Here is a 17,260-nt window from a genome sequence, read left to right as displayed (position 1 = left end):
AGCTCCACTGCCACCCAGTGGCGTATGCAGAAAATATGTAATGGGGAGGGCTTGTTATATCTTTGGGCGGCACATTATTAAGGCTACACAGCATAGAGAAATTTCAGGGTACCCAAGTTAACAAAAAAATAAAAAAATACTATCATAGTGTTTAGTAAATTGCATATACTATTGTTTTATTTCCTTGATTGATCTCATTTAATTATCAGATTATAAAATTGGGTTATTATCAATTATCAAATTTCCCTAATGATGAAAATGTTCTAAAAATGTGTAGTAGAAGTATCGATACCAAACAAAGTCGGATATATATATTCAGAAATGGTTTATTCACATTGACATTTTACAAATTTAGAAAGCGACATATTACAAAGATTCAATACACTGAAGTTACATAAAAAAACAAAAAAAACATTTACTCTACTTTTTGTCTTTTTACACTTGGCAGACCAAACAATCAGTGACTCCACACTCACTTTGCCATATCTATGAGACTCTGCAAAGAGGTGGGCACCCAAGTCTTCTCTCCCTGCACAAACACGACCCCCCTGTCTATGTAGATAATAATGCGCCCAAACGTGTACAGCTGTTTCCCCTCGTGCCGTTTGGCCACTAAGGGCATGAAGACGATGTTGTTCTCCTCCGCCTTGGTCTGGATAAGATCTTTAAAGTTAGTTGGCACGCCGACGCTGATGCCTCTGTGAGCCACACTCTCAGCATCCCGGCGCTCCTGCATAGCTTCGTACTGGAAGTCCTTCCGTCTCTCTGTCTGTGTGAGATATGCGATATTTTCCCTCGCACCAGGTTGCATATATCCACCTGTGGATATGAAAAAGAACGAGTGTTAATGATATGTTACAGAAAAAGTGCTCAGGTGCTTTATTATATTTTTAAAGTAAGGCTGTTCTATAATTTGAGTGTCTTCACTACACATTCCCAGACTGTGTGTGGTACTGACCCATGCCTGAAGACACTGCACGGTTCATGATGTCCAATGCTTCATTGAATTTCTCTTTAATGAGGGGCTGCGCCAGCAAGACGTCACTAAACATGGTTTTCCAGCCGAGGTACCATTTAGTGATTTCCTCATAGTTAGGACTGTTGCTCAGCCATGAACACAGGACCTATATCCGGCAAAACACAGACAGATACAAGAACTTATGAAGACTTAATCAAAGAGAATATATACAACAAGCAGCTGGGCTACAGATTATCTTCATAACCTTCCGTTCTCTGTCCAAGTTACTGTGGAAGTATATTCACTGACCTGCAACCATTTTGTAAAGAAGTTTTTGTCCAGCAGGGACACAAGGCTGGAGGGGGACAGCATGCCCTCCCAGTCCATCACCCAGTGAAATGGCTCCATCTGCTGCTGGTGAGGATTGATAACCAGCTCTTCCAGACACAAAGCTGTGGAGGGAAATAGAAGCCAACACATAAAGATAAATAACTGGTACTAATCGGGGCCGGAATGACAAATGATAGAGGGCCTATATGGGAGTAAATATGTAACCATGACTTTGGCATACCTAAGGCTGTCACTGACAAATACATACCTAGTTTAGGGATGATGTTTTTCACCATGAAGGCCTCCCATGCACCTGGTGTGAAAACGTCTTTCCACGGCTGCAGGATGAGGCGGGCAGAAGTATCACTGGGATGCCACCGCTGCAGGGCGTTGGACAGTTTGCTCCTAATTGGTGGGTAAAGAGGCTCCAGACGTGACAGCAGAAGAGGCAGCCAAGGGTGGATCCAGGAGTGGATGGGTACTGTATCAGTTAAAGGGTTCCAGTTATCCACCTGTCAAACAAGAAACAAAGTCAGAGGTTTACATGTTTATAACTGTGATTTTGATGAGGTGGGCCGAAAGTGTAAAGCCAGCTTACCCCATTGAAAGCAGTGTTTCATTCGTAAATAACCCGAAATATTCAAAAACATGTAAGTTGCTATTTATTTGAGCGTGTGTCTTGGCTTACTTCTCGCTGTAGTCGGGGTAAGATCAGCTGCTCCAACATGTGATCCAGGATCCACAGGGGCAAAAGAGGAGCCCAAACTTCCACACAGTCCACCATTGGTCCGACCATACGCGGCTGCCAGACTGACACACAAGGCCTCATCGCTGGGATCCACACTTCCCATAACAGTCTGCACCAACAGAAACACAGCACACATTTCACAAACATATGTATTAAAAAAAACAAGCTGTAGTATGTAGCCCCTGCAATATATTCACATAAATCCAAGAGCACAGCTTCACATGTTTGTGTGTTTAAAATCACCTGTGGTAAGGATCCATATTTGAATCTGGGCCACTGGAGTGGAGGTCTCGGGATTCAAGGATTGCTCTCCACTGACCGATGTCTTCCAGACAATAAGAGCTGTCCTGAAATAATCAGAGAACAGTATGAGAGGCGTCCACCTGATTATGAAGGATTTTAACAAATGCTGAGTATGCAGTTACCTCAAAAGAAGATAACGGCAAAAGCATACCTTCAGAGGGTCCCAGGAGCGAAGTTTCTCTTTGAGTAACGGATGAACAACAGCTACAGCCAGGTCTGACAATCCCATCATCTTGTACTCTTCATAATACTCCATTTGTAATGTCTCAAAGATCCGGGCACACTCCTGAACAAAAAGAAGAAAAGCGCCAAAAATATATCAGTATGAAAACAGAAACTAATAAACTGAAAACCTGATAACTGTAGCTGAGTCAGTGTATGTTTGTTGTATATGCACCTGCAGGGTGGGTCCCTCTCCAGGTGCTGTCTCCCCAGAAGGAAAACGCTCCACCAACGCCAGTACAGCTTCCATCTTCTGGATGGCATCCTGCTCTGCATCCAGTCTGCTCTGCAACGCTCGAGACTCGTGACTCAGAGACACAACGACATCTTTTTCATGCTGCAGACGTCTAGCAGACTACAGAAGTGGGTAATGAGGGGAAAAAAGATAGCATATCAGTATGAGGCTGATGTAAGCGTAGCAGAGGGGTACAGAGAGGTTCCATAAAGAAGCATCCATTAGTCCCTGTTGTAGGGAAATACAGTATGTTTGAAGGAAATATGTGTTGTCTTTGCCTACTTGTATAATGTCTTGTTCTGTAAGGTCTATCAGCAGCTGCAGGTTGTGTTCAAGCTCTGGGAGGGCAAATCCAGATCCCTTCTGATCCCGAGCGGACATGCTTGGTGGACCTTCGTCTGGAACACTGTGTTTGTTGGACATCTGACTGTAACTGTAGTAGACCTTTTTCTCTCTTCCAGTCATATCTATTACCTAGAAACCGGAAGAGATTCTGGGTCAATGAGATTCAAAAGCAAAAATGTCAGGTGTCCATGTGCAATATTATCCACAGGGTGTTGAATTGAGAACAATTAACTTAAGTTCCTGAAGCTTATTGTCATATAGTGAGCTAATAACACTCCACTGAAGCAGGAGCAAAGGGTCTCTCATACCTTGACCTGTGCCAGCTCTCCCGCTGATGCTACTGTGCTCCTTCCGGTTATTTTGCCTTTCGCCTTCAACTCATCCGCAGTTCTGTAGGAGTACTTAGGTTTCTTCTTTCCTACAGACCCTGCAGGATCCTTACGCCACTGGCCTAGCTCCTTCTGGAACTCCTACACGGACAGAAATTAAGAATAATGTCAAAATAATGACTCCACAATGTAATTTCTGCTAAGATCAACCACAACAAAAGTGGGTGTAAAATAAAAAGGCAGATAATTAAAAGAAAAATAGACCTTTTCCTCCTCTTCCTCTGAGTCAATCACAGGAAAGTCCTGAAGACTCTGCTTGGTTCGCTCATTGCCATAAGCACCCACTGCTCCCTTTCCTTTACGAATCTTCGCCTCAATGGGGTTTACAATACCTGCAGCAATGAGAAGGTGCCATATCACAATATATCAACTCTACTCTGTCACTCCTGAAATACACACAATATCACAAAACATCTAAATAATAATAAATAGTATCCTCAGTGTTACCCACCTTGAGCATTCTTGCCCAGGCCTTGTCCTGGCTGGTAGCCCATTTTCTGCAGAAGTTTCTGTCCGATTCCTTTTGTGTGCTTCTCCCAGCTGCCTATGCCTTGTCCAGACTGTATGCCACCTGCAAATCTCTGCGACTGTTTCCCACGGAAATTACCCTGGCAAAACAATGCATTATTGACAAGTCAAATCATTGTTCTTATAAAAGAAATTTACAGACTACATTGCAATGAGCAAAAAAAAAAAAAAAAATGCACACAACAACATTTACCATCTGGAGTTTTTTGGGTGCAATGCTGCGAGGAGGGGGAGCTGCTGCAGGCACATCTTCATCAGAGTCATCAGAGTCATCAGAGCCTCCTTCTCCTTTTTGCTGCTGCTGTTTCTCCTCACCTGCAGTCTTTCGCAGACCGGCACTCACAAAGTTCACAGGAGCCGTGTAGTCTTTAGATCTAAGAAGAAGAAAAAAATTAAAAATACAAACCACCAACTCATTCTGTTAGTGTTTGTTAAAGGTAAACTTGGGCATTGGGACAGCAACAAAAACAAACCCATGCCTTACTTCTTGCCACCAAAACTGGGCCTCTCATCTTCGTCTGAGTCTCTGTCAGCCCAGATGCCATAGGTGGCCTGGTCTTTGGTCTGCCTGTGTTTGCGGCGGTCTGGGTTGAACTCATTGGCCAGGTCCCAGTCTGTCACCTCAAAGCTCTCAATCTCCACACCTTCCTCCTCCTCATCTCTCCGCCCATACAGGTGGGACATGGACATCTCTAGATATTATAATAAACAAAATATCAATACAGCAAATAGTGTAACGCATCTAAACTATAAACTACCAAAAATCCCCATAACAACCCAACAAACTCTCATCTGCTGATGATAGGCACGAGTTGTGGCTGAAAGTTCAGGAAAGAATCTAGTGAGTGAGTATTTTGTAAAACTTCTATTTAAGTATATTTTGGATGATGTGGTCTGTAGATGCAGTATGCACAGACATGAGGTCACAAACAACTACAGTTTAACCAACGTTAGATTATTATATATCATATACAATGTTTGTAAACATAAACACCATCATCTCAAATAGCGAGCTGGTGAACTAAAACCAAATGCTCCTACATTGGACTCTGGAGAAAACCCAGCGTATGCTAACATTTATTAGCCAAAGCTAACGTTAGCTGGCTAATGTAACATACATTTCTCGCTTTACGTGAATTACATACTCGCTGGTAAGTTATGGAAAACAGTTGTCTCTAACACACCTGAAGCGTTATTTATTCCCCCGCCCGGAGATCAATTATACATTATTTTTCTTGTGGTAGTAGAGAAGTAATCCAGCTAACATCAGGAGCCGCTTCGTTCAACGCACGAGAACACAAGTACTTCCGGGTAAGGTAGTGTGGACTATTTTCAGTGTAACACCCATAAATCTAAATACTAACATTTTTTTTTTTCTTTACATTTTTTTTTAAACAGGAGGGCAGAAGGTTCTTTCGGCACCTCATTAGATTTTACGTTCTCTTTGTTTTACGGAACAAAACCACGTTCAAGTCGAACATAATGTAGTTTTGTTTGATTTTTCGACTCGTGGCAGTTCAAACGGCAAAACAATATATTAAAAATATATTTTAAATGTTCGCAGATTTCACAAGGTTACTGAGCTGTCGTTTTTCAACTGTACTGTACGCACTTTTTCTTTTGGACAAAAGCCACCGAGGAAGTAATTTTGATGGACTACAAAATATAGCGTAACACCGGAAAAGGAAATGGGTGTTACACTGAAAATAGTCCCACGTGTGGCAGAGTCGACAACTGCAAACGTCAGTGAAATGATAACTTAAACTCGATTATAAAACACGTATTTTTGTTCATGACATGTTTTGTACGTGGCACTGGGGAGTTGGTATAAATGTCGGACACCGGGGAGGAGTGGCAGGTGGCTCGGCGACGAAAAGGTGCAGCGAGGAGATCAAAGTCGCTTCAGGTGTCTTCAACTTCAACATGCTGCCAGGAGCAGATGGATATCGGGATAATTGTTAAACGGATCCGAGACACATTGTAAGAAATCTAGCTCGGCAGCAACACCTGAAATATCTTGCAAAAATTTTTACCCTAAATACACTTCACCCGAGGCTTTGCGTACAAACCCACCGAAGTCCCATAACTTTGCTTATCTTCTGCCTCTATAGGTCTGAGCTAAGATGTGAGGAGTTTTGGCAAGAGTGGAAAGGTGAGTCTGTTGGTGGAGTGACCACCAAACATTAGGCTGAGGAATGTTTTCACTTGCAGCTCGGTGACTCTGTTGAGATGTCCTCAGGGCAGCTGTTGGTGGCAGGATCAGCATCCTCCTCCTCAAAACTTCCAGAGAAGAGAGACCCCGAGGAGCAACTGGAGGAGGGCAGGGAGGGCCGATTACGTCCACAGCTGGAGTGTGTGTGTTATGGCCTCGGCTCCTTTTCCTCCTGTGTCTCAGCTCGCTACCAACTCGCCATGTTGCTGCTGCTGCTGGATGCAGGACAGGTCAGAGGACATGTACAAGATCAGTGAGACAACAACCACTCGCATGAGACCCTGTTGGTTATAAATCCTGTATCTTACTGGTCGTTTAGATTCCACTGAAGGACTGCTCTGTTTATGATCCTGTATTCTCCTCTGGAGAGAGGGACGTATTGAGAGAGCTGGGTCTGACTGTACTCACGGAAAATGAGGTTAGTTGTTGGTCACTCATGTTTGTTATCCTGGTGTAGAGTGTGGAAATGGATAGTGATAGTACCACTACTTATACATCACAAACACATTTTGGTTCTGCCAAGTTGAAACCATTTTTCAAATCAAACTGCACCTCTTTACATTCAGTCAGAGATTATTTTACATTTATTACATCTTATGATTTGTGAAAAACAACTTCTAGGGACAAGAGAGTTCTTTTTGGGAGTAGATTATGTGGACATTTTAAATACAGGTTTTTTTGTTGAAATTCAAAAACAGTTACCCTGAAAAAAAGCACAAGATCACTTTCTAAATCAGGATGCTACAAGTTGATTTTCAATGCTTACTGGCTGCCTTGTATGTTTGAAATCAATGGATTAAAACATCATCCTGTCTCACTGTATTTTACAGGAGGGGAAGCATCTGGCGATGAAGCCCACACTCTTTTACCTGATGCATTGTGGGAAAGCCCTGTACAACAACCTTCTGTGGAAGAACTGGAGCGCTCAGCGTCTGTCTCTGGTGATAATCATTGGAAACAGCTTCAGTGGCATGAGGGAGAGGTTTGTACAAGACGAGCAAGATGGAGACGATGAAGGAGGAGAGATGAGGTCATGTTTGCTGTCTGTTGCACCAACAGGATGATCGAGAGGGAGTTCACGCGAGACTACAGCTACATCAGTAAGGCTGTGGATTTGTGTGAGGAGAGACGGCTGCCTTGTCCATCCCGTCTGATTGACGTCTTCAATGATACATCGATCATCACCTTTCCTTCCAATGGCCTAAACAGATCCCAACAGTCTACATGGGCAGAGTTGTCTGAACCACAGTACCAACACTGCCCTGATTTGGAGATTATACTGAGGGAAACACAGAACTGAGACAGGAGATGGAAACTATTGGACTTGTTTTTATTAGTGCCACTGATATAACCAGTTTAAATAAATGAACGATGCTCAGAATCAAACATACGACTGTCATGGTAACTTTGTCCCAAGGCTTCATGTGGTTGGAAAAGGTAACGTTGACCATCTTGGATAAATTAATTCAAGCTTGTTTGCAGGCAGCAGTAAATAGGTACTTTTTTTAGAATTGGGACAGTCTGTTAAATTATTATGTGTCTGGCGTTTTTTTTTTTTTTTAAAGAAGCAGTGTTTAGGATTTATTGGTATCTACCAGTGAGTAGGCCTGATACAATAATTACTTAATTGCAAATATTTTAGCATGATCATCATCATCATTTTGCTTAATTGTCAGAATCATTTCTGGTTGTCCTGGTTGTGTTTCTGTTGTTTATACCAAGCGGTTACGAACAGTGTTGTCACCTATTGGCTTGTGAACTGCCGTTACGAAGCCTCGAGTTTGGATTTGGGCGTTGCCATTTTGCTAGCACTGAGTCATGGGAGAGCTAGTGCTGGATCTGACTCACTCTGATTAGAAACCTGTGCAAACCTGACTGCACCACTGGCCTGTCAAACAGACATGCCTTAAAAAAACATAGCTTTTCGAAATCCTATTTCTAATTAATGGCTGGATTATTTTCAGATGGACTGCTAGAAAACTAATGACCAAGAGTGACTTTAGCTAACAACACTAAAATAACTTGTGGAAAAACTGTATTGACTTTGTATTTCATGAGAGGAATTAAACGGAAGTCTGTGGCGCTGCAGGCTTTTTGGATTCAAACTCTAGCGGCCCTTGATGATATTGCACTTTATGGCACTAAAGCATTGGCATCATGTTTTGGATCTAGAAGCTACGTCCACTTTTAAACACAGTCTATGGTTTGCACCCTTCACATTCAACTTAGTCATCTCGCTCACAGAACATTTTTAGACAGGTTTTACCACTTAACAGGTTTTTTTTGCATGGACTCAGCTTCTCCTCACCCCTACAGAAACATGACTTTCTGTTTGCCTTTAATTTTGTTTGATTGGATGTTGTGTCCTGTTGCCAAAAACAATATGGCTTTGAAAGAGAAGGCACAAATTGAATACAACAGAGTAAACATTTTATTGTTGAAAAAAGTAAGAATCAAAAGTACAGCCCTCTCCCAGCATCAGTAATAGAGTAACATCTCCAACACAAAGTGATAATCATCTACTCTCTGTCTCTCTCTTTCATCTCATTCTGTCCTTCGTCTTCAAAAGATCAAAATACATCAATGATCCTGGGAGAGTTTCATCTGACAGCAGTGACTTTGTTAAACTTTACTACAACTACTTGTTTCCTGCGTTCACTCCTCAGCTGTTCCATTTGCAGTGACACTTTTACCGACTCCATTTACTGCTGCGGCTTTGACTCCTGCTCCGTTGGCTATGATCGCTTTTGAAACAACAACATCTGCCCAGGTCACGCCACTCTTAAGCCCCGATGGGCTAGCAGGGATGTCCACGGCTCCATTTATTTCACCGTTTTTCTCACCTGAGCCTGACTTCATCGCATCACACGAGGCTTCATTCACTATCTTGACCTCCACATCTGAAGCTGCTCTGTCACCATCTACATCTGTTTTCACCTCGTGCTGGCTTTGCTCAGCTGCCTCCACCACATGAACATTAGCTGAAACTATGGCAGCGCTCTCCATAGACATCTCTCCCTTGAGTTGCTCCTGTTGACTCTCCACTGCTGGGTTTCCTCCCTCCTCAGCTTCCTTCCGGCATCCTGTTTCTTGATCTGAGCTTTCCTCTCCTCCGTTCACAGTCTCTGAGGCGACAGGCTCGTTGGTTCGTATAAGTCCCAGTTCTTTTGCCACTGCTGCTTTTAGTTCCAGATGTTTCTGCTTATACTCCTGGAACCTGTCCCTATAAAAATACAATGATGTCATGAGTGGGTTTCTACATAAGAAAAAATATTGTAATGTGCTCAAAACAATGCTGTTGGTTTCAATTGTATTTGAAAATAGGATTTGAGATTCTGTTTAAGTTGTAAGTCCAAACATTTGTCATTTAAATCCTTCAAGAATTTCCTCTTTTGTATATTACCTATTAAATGCAAAGAAAACATCTGTATCCTCCGTAACAGCAATAATAGGTGGTAAATATTCAGATATTTGATTTAAAAAGTCTTTAAGGAAAAGGCAAGCATTATACGTTTAAAGATCACATTTTTATTTGTATGTATTTATTTATTTGCTCTTTTGATAGTGAAGAGGAATAGAAAGAAAATATAAAGCTAAATGCAAAAAATGTAATACTGCCGGTCCCTACGTAACAGGAAATTACTGTAATTACAGAAATGTCAAATGTTTGTTTGAGGTGATTTCAGGTGAACAGTCCCCCTGTTACAGAGTATATCTACAGCAGAGCACATGATCATTATTTTTTTTTAAAAAGCACAGTGGTTTTGCCTGTGCATATCTTGGTCATGAGACATTTACTATTTGTTTTAAAACTATTGGTAAAAATATTGAGATCAGATTTTTCAAAATTACTATCAGCCTCAAAAATCAAGAATCAGTCAGGCATCAACACATTGCTTCAGAAAGCTTTCGGTATACCACAAAATACATAGCGGTGAGCATTTACCTCTGTGTAATACTCCTGATCCCTGTAACCAGAACCATCTGCTCCAGAATAGTGTCAGATGTTGGGCTCAAACACTGAGGACAGACAGGACACGGAGGTCAAACACACTTTCCTTTTTCTTTGTAAGACTGAAAGAGGTCTTACATGAGCTCCTGCATGTACCTCCACAGTCTGCTCGGTGCAGTCAGCTCCTGCCTGTCTGAGAGTACGCTCCACCTTCACTGCCTGCTTGGTTATGGTGCACAGGAACTCTTTGCTGCAGCGTGTCTGTGGGTGATCTTCTCCAAACTAAGAGAGAGAATGATCGTAAGATTACCGGCACACACAACCCTTCTACTTTCACATCACTCTGTTCTTCATGCAGTTACTGACCAAAGAGGTAAAGGCAGTGAGGGCCTCTTTCTCATGTGTCATAGCACTTCTGTAGTCACCCTTGCTGCACATCCACTGGGCCAACATGTGCTCACTGCACAGACAAGAAACCAGGGACAAAAATGGTAAGGATTTGGAGAGGGGGACAAAATAGATTCAAAATAACTCATTGACATTGACCTGACAAAATAGCAATGTAAACAATAAATAACATCTTACTTGAGAGCAGTATGCAGATGTGTGGGGCCAAAGAAAGAGGTGTTAAGTCTGAGGGCGTTCTTTAGGTACTGCCCCGTGTGATCTTCTGTCAGCACCAGTCCAAGACAGCTCTGCAAGAAAACAATGATATGACTGTCATTTTTGGAGAAGTAGATATTGTTTATGTATTTAATCTTTCTTTCTGTTGAAAAGATTTTGCTCTGACCTTTAGCTGAACAGCATTTGAGACTATTAAGTTGCAACTTACATCCAGTGTTGCGGTGTACGGATGGTCTTCTCCGTGGACTGTTAGCATTAGCAGACGAGCTCTGAGGAGACACTTCTGAGCCAGGGACGTCTCGCCTCCGGCATGCAAATACACAGCCAAGAGGGCCTACATATATAAAGAAAAGAAATTACACTGATCACACTGTACCAACTGGGCAAAGCACATTCTGTAATACACAAATGTATCACTATACTCACATATTGCTGGATAGTGTTTGGATGGTCAAAGCCAAGAACCCTCTCACTGATGACCACTGCTTTTAGCTGGACACTGCGAGCCTTGAGAAGAGAGGAAGTCACAGTGAGGATAAGAAAAAAAAACTTTTAATACATCCTGAAAATAATGCAGACGTGCTGACCACTTCCAGAGAGTTACACTTCACTTTGGCAAACAAATTAGCAGTGGTGGAGGAAGAATTTAAACTACGTGAGTAAAAGTATCAATATCCCTGTGTATAAATACACAGTTTTAAGTGTAAATCCTGCATTACTATTTTATTATTATCAATTAAATGTACTTCAATCAAGTAAAGAGTGACCCATTTTATAATGTAATAAAGTCATCTATATTATTTTATTTGATGAATTCACTGACTATTGTTGAATTGACATGTAATCAGCATTATAATATTGTTGGGGTGTCACTGAGTTTAACTAATAATACCTCAGCTGTCTTCTCCTGCAGGAATGCCACCTTTGCCAAAAGGCTGTGGCAATGACAAGCCTCAATGTGCAGATCATCACACACTCTACCATACAGGTAGGCTGCTTCTTTCAGGTGTTCATGAGCCTGATCCAGCAAACCTGCAGTTGCAAAAACAGACAATTATATAGCACAGAATGAATTCTCATTTATTTTTTTATGAATTCCCATTAATTAAAGTACTTACATTTGTTTAAAAACACATATTTGGTGTAAAGATTACAGTCTTGTTTTGTAGACTCACCCTTCTGAAGAGAGTTCTGTGCAGCTTGTAAGGCCTTTGAAGCGTCTCCAGTTGGCATCGGAATGTGCTTGACAACGGGGAAGATGTTAAGGACATCGTCTGGACCAATGGGAGCTTTGTTGTGGTTGTCGAGGAAGTAGTCTCTCAGTCTCAACTAGTGGGGACACAGAATTAATAAACATCCTTTCCCCTTTAAATATGCAGCAATAATTTTCAAGGTTTTAAAAGGCAACTCATTTTGCAATCAGTATATATGAAAACATGACTGTTATATATATATATATATATATATATATATATATATATATAAATATATATATCTTTTTTCAGTTGTTCTGGTGAGTAATTTGACTAATTTCAGATGTCCATTACCTGTACTCCGGTCTTTAAACAGAACTCTCTGAGCAAGGAGAGTTTCTGAAGGCCATAGTGCTCCACCAGGTAGTTTGGACCAGAGCTGTCACAGAGAAAGATGACAATTGTGCTATATCTATCTGACTGTGGTGAACCATTGCATAGCTGACAAACACGAGATGTGAACAAACAAAGCCTATGTCCTCACCCAAGACTGTCAGAGATGTTATATGTTTCAACAGCATCCTGGCAGACCAGGTTCCACAGCTCAGCCCCTGTGAGTGTGCTCCAAGGCGTGCTGTCTGAGGACCCAGCCCCTCGGCCACGCCGCCTTGACTTCTTCTTCGTCTCCTCCCCGACAGGAGTGGGCGTGAAGTGGGGAACCAACAGGCAGCTGAGGAAGTGACTGACAGCTGCAGAGAGACTGGGCACATCCACACCCTACAAAGACATAACCGGAGGCTGCACTTCATTCTTTCTGGAGCATATGGACCCACACCTGCAGCTGTTTCAACACCCAACTTTAAGGTAAGATTGAACAGAAATTTTCATCACAGAATCCTGTAAAGTACCTGGAGGAAACCGTTGAACACTCTTCTTGTTGAGCGGGTGAAAATTTCACCAATGACCGATCTCTGGTGAAGACAGGAAGAGGGATGATAAAAACACAGTTAAGAAAGCGTTCATATGATAAAGACGAGTTGAAGTTTGGCTGAAATAAGTTTAAACAAACCAGAATATGCCTCAGGCGCTCCTTGTGTTCTGACTGGTTAATGGCCTTGATCACGTGGCCCAGGTATCGGAGGTTAATGCCTCTCTGGTGTAGCACCTGCTTTAGAGAAGCTCCCTCCATTGGTGCCTCATTGCTTTGTAGGCAAAACTGCACCTGCGAACACACACGCACATATTGTGAGCTTCTTTCATCTTCACATACAAAATGTCTGTTACAGCATGCTAACAATGGATCGCCTTACAAAGGCTGGTATCTGGTGTGTGATGATAAAAGCTGCAGCTTCCCTCAGTAACCTCTCCTGCAGCTTCGTTGATGTACTTTCACCAGGAGGAAAAGATACCCCTAAATGCAAAGGACAAGAAGCACGTCATAAATGTGTGTGCGTGTGTGCGTGTGTGTGTGTGTGTGTGTGTGTGGTTATTCTATATACCTGGAGAAAAAACGCTTGGGTTAAAGCGCATTTCAAAGATGATGTTACTAACTGACCCCACGTCTTTACATGCAGCTCGTACTGCATCAGTGGCTCGAGAGTCAGCTGCAAGAATAAAAAACGGTGTTCAGTATAAAATTACCAAAATATCATGTATCGTGTTAATAACAGTAATGTGAGTTTTCATTCAGTTGGACATAATAAAACACTTCTTACAAGCTGTTGCACATTCTTCAAAGCCTCCATTCTCATCCAACGTCTCCCTGACACGCTGAGTGAACTGGCAATGTCTGAGAAAACAAAAAACAAACTTAACCTTCATGAAAAACTGCTGAGTTTAAAAGTGTTTTCTTTCATGTTGAACTCACTTGTGCTGGACGAAGGCCTGCACCAGCTCTGGTCTCAGTCTGCAGAGGCCATGAGGAAAGCTCTTTGGAAGCCCAGAGTTGGCATGATAATTCTCTGGCCAACCTTCTTTTACACAACCCTTCTCGTCCTCTTTCTCCTTACAGCTTTTATCACTCCCCTCTTCTCCGGTGACTGTCTGACTTTCTGTCTCCACCTCCGGACTGAAGTTGGCATCAGCTGGCAAGCTCCTGAACACATCCAGTATGTAGAACCTCCCGTCAGCTCCCAACAGTCCCTGAGCATCCACTGAAGTGAACAGTGGCACCTGGTGACCGTTGGGTGCCACAACAACATGTTTCTGGAGGGACAGAGATTTGGCTGCGTGAGCCAAGAGTGCCAGTAGCTGTCGCCGATGAGGGGACTCTTGGGGCCCAGCATTTACCCCGTACAGCAAACCTCTGAAAACAGACGGAGAAAGGTAGTTAACAGTACAATGTCAAGCACATTTCAGTCTGACACCACTTATAAAACAAGCCCACATGGAGTACCTTGATGCAGCAGTAGTTTCCTGGTCCTGCTCTGAGCCTTCCAGTCCAGGGGCCAGACCCTGGGCAGACAGTCGCACTCCTCTGTAGTCTACAATGGCTGTAGGAAGAGTGTGAAGCCCCTGCAGCCCTTCTAAATCACTGTAAGCCTCTACACCTTTAAGCTCCAGCCTCTGAGCAGCCCTGCAAGTACAACATTAGGGATAATTTAAATAAAAAATTAAGCAAAAACTTTTTTATAAGCCTCTTATCAGACAAAACAAAGGACCATGGGGTACTTTCTGACTCTTTTGTCATATACATCCACAGTATCTTGTAATATTTTAGTGGTTTGCTCTTACCTGCGACCCCTTTCACCACCAAACATTGCACTTGCTGCTCCCTGGCTCATGAACAGTCCACCCCACAGGAAAGCTGGGTCCTCTGGGTTTCCATTAACTGGCTCCACAAAGCCATCCACCACAGTCTCTGCCCCCTGCATGACAGCCCTCACAAATGCACTGTTTACCTGAGAAAACAGGTACGAGGAGAAGGTGAATGAAAAGAAGAAATGAAATGTCTATATATAAATATATATTTATATATATATATATAGCTGTCCTGCTGTTTCTTCGAGCTACATTGCAGCTCCTCCAATTACCTGTAGCAGAGCTTTGTCTCTCTGCAGCCTCTCTTCCAGACTGCCTTGAGGGAGATCTCTGGCTGCTTGTAACTCCTCATTCCAGTCTAGAGCCTACACATTACAGTCAGACACAAACAATTGCACACATAGTTACACTCAATATCATCATCGACAGCAAACTACTACCAATCGCCATAAACAAACAGTTGTTGTGTGCTGTAAATAACCTGTGTTGCTGCATGTTCATCCACTCCCAGTCTGCTAAAGGTGTTTTTGTGAGTACGAGAGGTGCAGGGAGGACCGAGCCAGCTCAGTGTGTTGTAAGGAGTGGGCATCACCTCTACAGGTGGTAGCTGAGATCTGAAGGAAGAAAATGAAAAATGCTGCATTACCTAAAATACACTTCATGTATAGTCCTATTTAGTTTTGGTCTGTCACTTGGAATATAGATTATACTTTATCTAACACCACTGCTTGGACTTGGTTAAGTATTTAAACTTACTTCATGGAGTTTTCTTGTTAAGGTGTTACCTGTTTTTGAGTGTGGTGAAAGTTTGTTTGAAGGCGGGGCTGATGTGACAGAGCAGGTCAGTGAAACAGTGACAGACTGGAGAGGACTGTACAGGACGAGGATCAAAAGCATCTTCTGTGGACCTGACATGATAAAGAGGCGAGAGAAAATATTTCATAACTGAACTGAAACATTTATTACATTACAGCTCAATTATTAACATTGTATAGCTGGCTGGGTACATTATTAATCTGCTTTGAGATTCTGCCACAGTTCACTGCACTCACAAAAGAGAGGAGACTGATTAAGCATCTTTAATTTCTTTACCTGTTGAGGAAGAAACCTTTTGGACAGGATGTGATGTCACAGCGTCGTCCCTCCATTATCATCACAGTGATGTACATGAAGTCTCCCTGAAGCTTCCTGTGTCCTGGAGGCGGGTTCCAACAGCTGAGAGACAAGTCCCTTAGGTAGCTGGGGGCCTGACGAGGCCAATATAAAGAGACAGAGAGTCAGTGTGTGTTTGAGTGGAATAGCCCACTCTTCAAACAGATTCCAGCTATTTACGCACCTCTGGTTGGGAGCTGTGTGGCAGCAGTGCCATGAGTGGCCTCTCAGAGGAACCAGGGAGGAGGTAATCAGGTGGAGCTCCATTCTGGTTGGCTGATTCTGTTTTTGGGTTGTTCAAAGAGCGTTTCAGGCTCTTTCCATTCGGTAAGCAAGAGTCTGCAGCAGAAACAAAGAGAGATTTTACCATGAGTTGGATGCTTTTTGGTGTTTTCTGTCTTGACCTTTCCTCCAAGTTCACATTCTTTGTGTTTACCTGGTGTTTGTGTATGTGTGAGAGTCTCCAGTATGCTGGGTGAACGTCCTTCTCTTAGTGCATCCTGAGGGCCAGATGCTCTCAGCAGCTCCAGGACACGAGCCAGATGGAGTCTGGCTGAGCGGGAGGTGTACGGCTCTAAAAAGAAATGCACTAGTGAACATAAAATTTATACTGACCCTCTTTATGAAATTCACAGTAATATGGCAAAGGTCTGATGAACTTGTGAGAATTAGAACTCCTTTTGTTTTACAGCCTGTGCAGGTCAAAGAGTTTGAAATTTTACATTCCACTTAAAACGAGTGTCTTGATGAAGGAGATTTTTTACATACTTGGCCACAAAACTTGTGGTCAATCATTGATGCATACCTGGTAATTAGTTTAATCATATCAAGAGCTGGACAGTGAGAAATAAATCAACTGGTTGGCACATGGTTGTAATCCCTGCACCAGTAAATCTCTGCAGCTATAAACCCTGTGACTCAGAAAAGTTGAGTCAGCTGTTTACACTGAGCTGAGAAACACTTAAGAGTGTGTAAAAGTGAAAGGGTAACAGTGTGATACAAATATTAATAGGATTATTCTTTCTAATCCTTGAAAATAATTGTGCCACAGAGTAAATTGGGTTTGTTATCATCATAAATTGTGCAGTAATTAACTAAAAGAAAGTTAGGTGGTGTGAAAATGGGTGAAATAAAGAAATTCAAAAATGATGAGTTGCTAATATGTTAAAAACATGTGTGTCAAAATCTCAGGTAAGAATATGTATGACATTAAACACAACTGGAGTGCACAGTTACAGTATGCCATCACAGAATTAATTTTTTTTAAAATTTTTTTACTAACATTCAAAACAAAGCAAAAAAAACAAAG

The 17,260-nt window shown here is 42.3% G+C and overlaps 3 protein-coding genes across 4 annotated transcripts in view; 1 reads left to right on the top strand and 2 right to left on the bottom strand.

The window, feature by feature from the left end:
* Nucleotides 1-310: 310 nt before the first annotated feature.
* tfip11 (tuftelin interacting protein 11) lies at nt 311-5,354 on the bottom strand. The gene is made up of 15 exons (XM_069138864.1): nt 5,243-5,354; nt 4,543-4,750; nt 4,252-4,432; nt 3,982-4,138; nt 3,735-3,862; nt 3,450-3,611; nt 3,079-3,270; nt 2,737-2,916; nt 2,491-2,625; nt 2,280-2,383; nt 1,977-2,145; nt 1,557-1,800; nt 1,268-1,410; nt 959-1,124; nt 311-819 (listed from the first exon to the last, which is right to left on the bottom strand). The coding sequence occupies exons 2-15, from the start codon at nt 4,746-4,748 to the stop codon at nt 473-475; spliced, it is 2,514 nt and encodes an 837-aa protein (XP_068994965.1). The 5' UTR covers nt 4,749-4,750; nt 5,243-5,354; the 3' UTR covers nt 311-472.
* Nucleotides 5,355-5,752: 398 nt separating this feature from the next.
* Nucleotides 5,753-8,690, top strand: srrd (SRR1 domain containing). The gene is made up of 6 exons (XM_069138385.1): nt 5,753-6,038; nt 6,170-6,210; nt 6,298-6,500; nt 6,590-6,688; nt 7,101-7,252; nt 7,330-8,690. The coding sequence occupies exons 1-6, from the start codon at nt 5,890-5,892 to the stop codon at nt 7,568-7,570; spliced, it is 885 nt and encodes a 294-aa protein (XP_068994486.1). The 5' UTR covers nt 5,753-5,889; the 3' UTR covers nt 7,571-8,690.
* LOC138191514 (clustered mitochondria protein homolog) overlaps nt 8,684-17,260 on the bottom strand; it is a 27,721-nt gene continuing 19,144 nt past the window's right edge. For both annotated transcript variants that reach the window (XM_069138374.1, XM_069138373.1), the window contains 25 exons: nt 16,388-16,525; nt 16,136-16,290; nt 15,892-16,046; nt 15,585-15,707; nt 15,281-15,413; nt 15,072-15,164; nt 14,773-14,939; nt 14,435-14,614; nt 13,907-14,344; nt 13,755-13,828; nt 13,539-13,643; nt 13,350-13,450; nt 13,109-13,261; nt 12,948-13,010; nt 12,584-12,816; nt 12,394-12,478; nt 12,022-12,175; nt 11,739-11,878; nt 11,273-11,353; nt 11,055-11,180; nt 10,808-10,917; nt 10,589-10,682; nt 10,379-10,504; nt 10,217-10,290; nt 8,684-9,493 (listed from right to left, as the gene is read on the bottom strand). In XM_069138374.1, the coding sequence (XP_068994475.1) occupies nt 8,926-9,493; nt 10,217-10,290; nt 10,379-10,504; nt 10,589-10,682; nt 10,808-10,917; nt 11,055-11,180; nt 11,273-11,353; nt 11,739-11,878; nt 12,022-12,175; nt 12,394-12,478; nt 12,584-12,816; nt 12,948-13,010; nt 13,109-13,261; nt 13,350-13,450; nt 13,539-13,643; nt 13,755-13,828; nt 13,907-14,344; nt 14,435-14,614; nt 14,773-14,939; nt 15,072-15,164; nt 15,281-15,413; nt 15,585-15,707; nt 15,892-16,046; nt 16,136-16,290; nt 16,388-16,525 (3,869 nt within the window). In that variant the 3' untranslated portion in view covers nt 8,684-8,925. The remainder of the gene's footprint in view (nt 9,494-10,216; nt 10,291-10,378; nt 10,505-10,588; nt 10,683-10,807; nt 10,918-11,054; nt 11,181-11,272; nt 11,354-11,738; nt 11,879-12,021; nt 12,176-12,393; nt 12,479-12,583; nt 12,817-12,947; nt 13,011-13,108; nt 13,262-13,349; nt 13,451-13,538; nt 13,644-13,754; nt 13,829-13,906; nt 14,345-14,434; nt 14,615-14,772; nt 14,940-15,071; nt 15,165-15,280; nt 15,414-15,584; nt 15,708-15,891; nt 16,047-16,135; nt 16,291-16,387; nt 16,526-17,260) is intronic.

This window comes from Embiotoca jacksoni, unplaced genomic scaffold, assembly GCF_022577435.1.
Source record: "Embiotoca jacksoni isolate LCO1_2020_lvr unplaced genomic scaffold, fEmbJac1.0.p SCAF_8, whole genome shotgun sequence".
NCBI classification, from domain to species: domain Eukaryota; kingdom Metazoa; phylum Chordata; class Actinopteri; family Embiotocidae; genus Embiotoca; species Embiotoca jacksoni.
The sequence above is the reverse complement of the archived record's forward strand: the minus strand, read 5'-3'. Positions and strand labels throughout refer to the sequence as shown.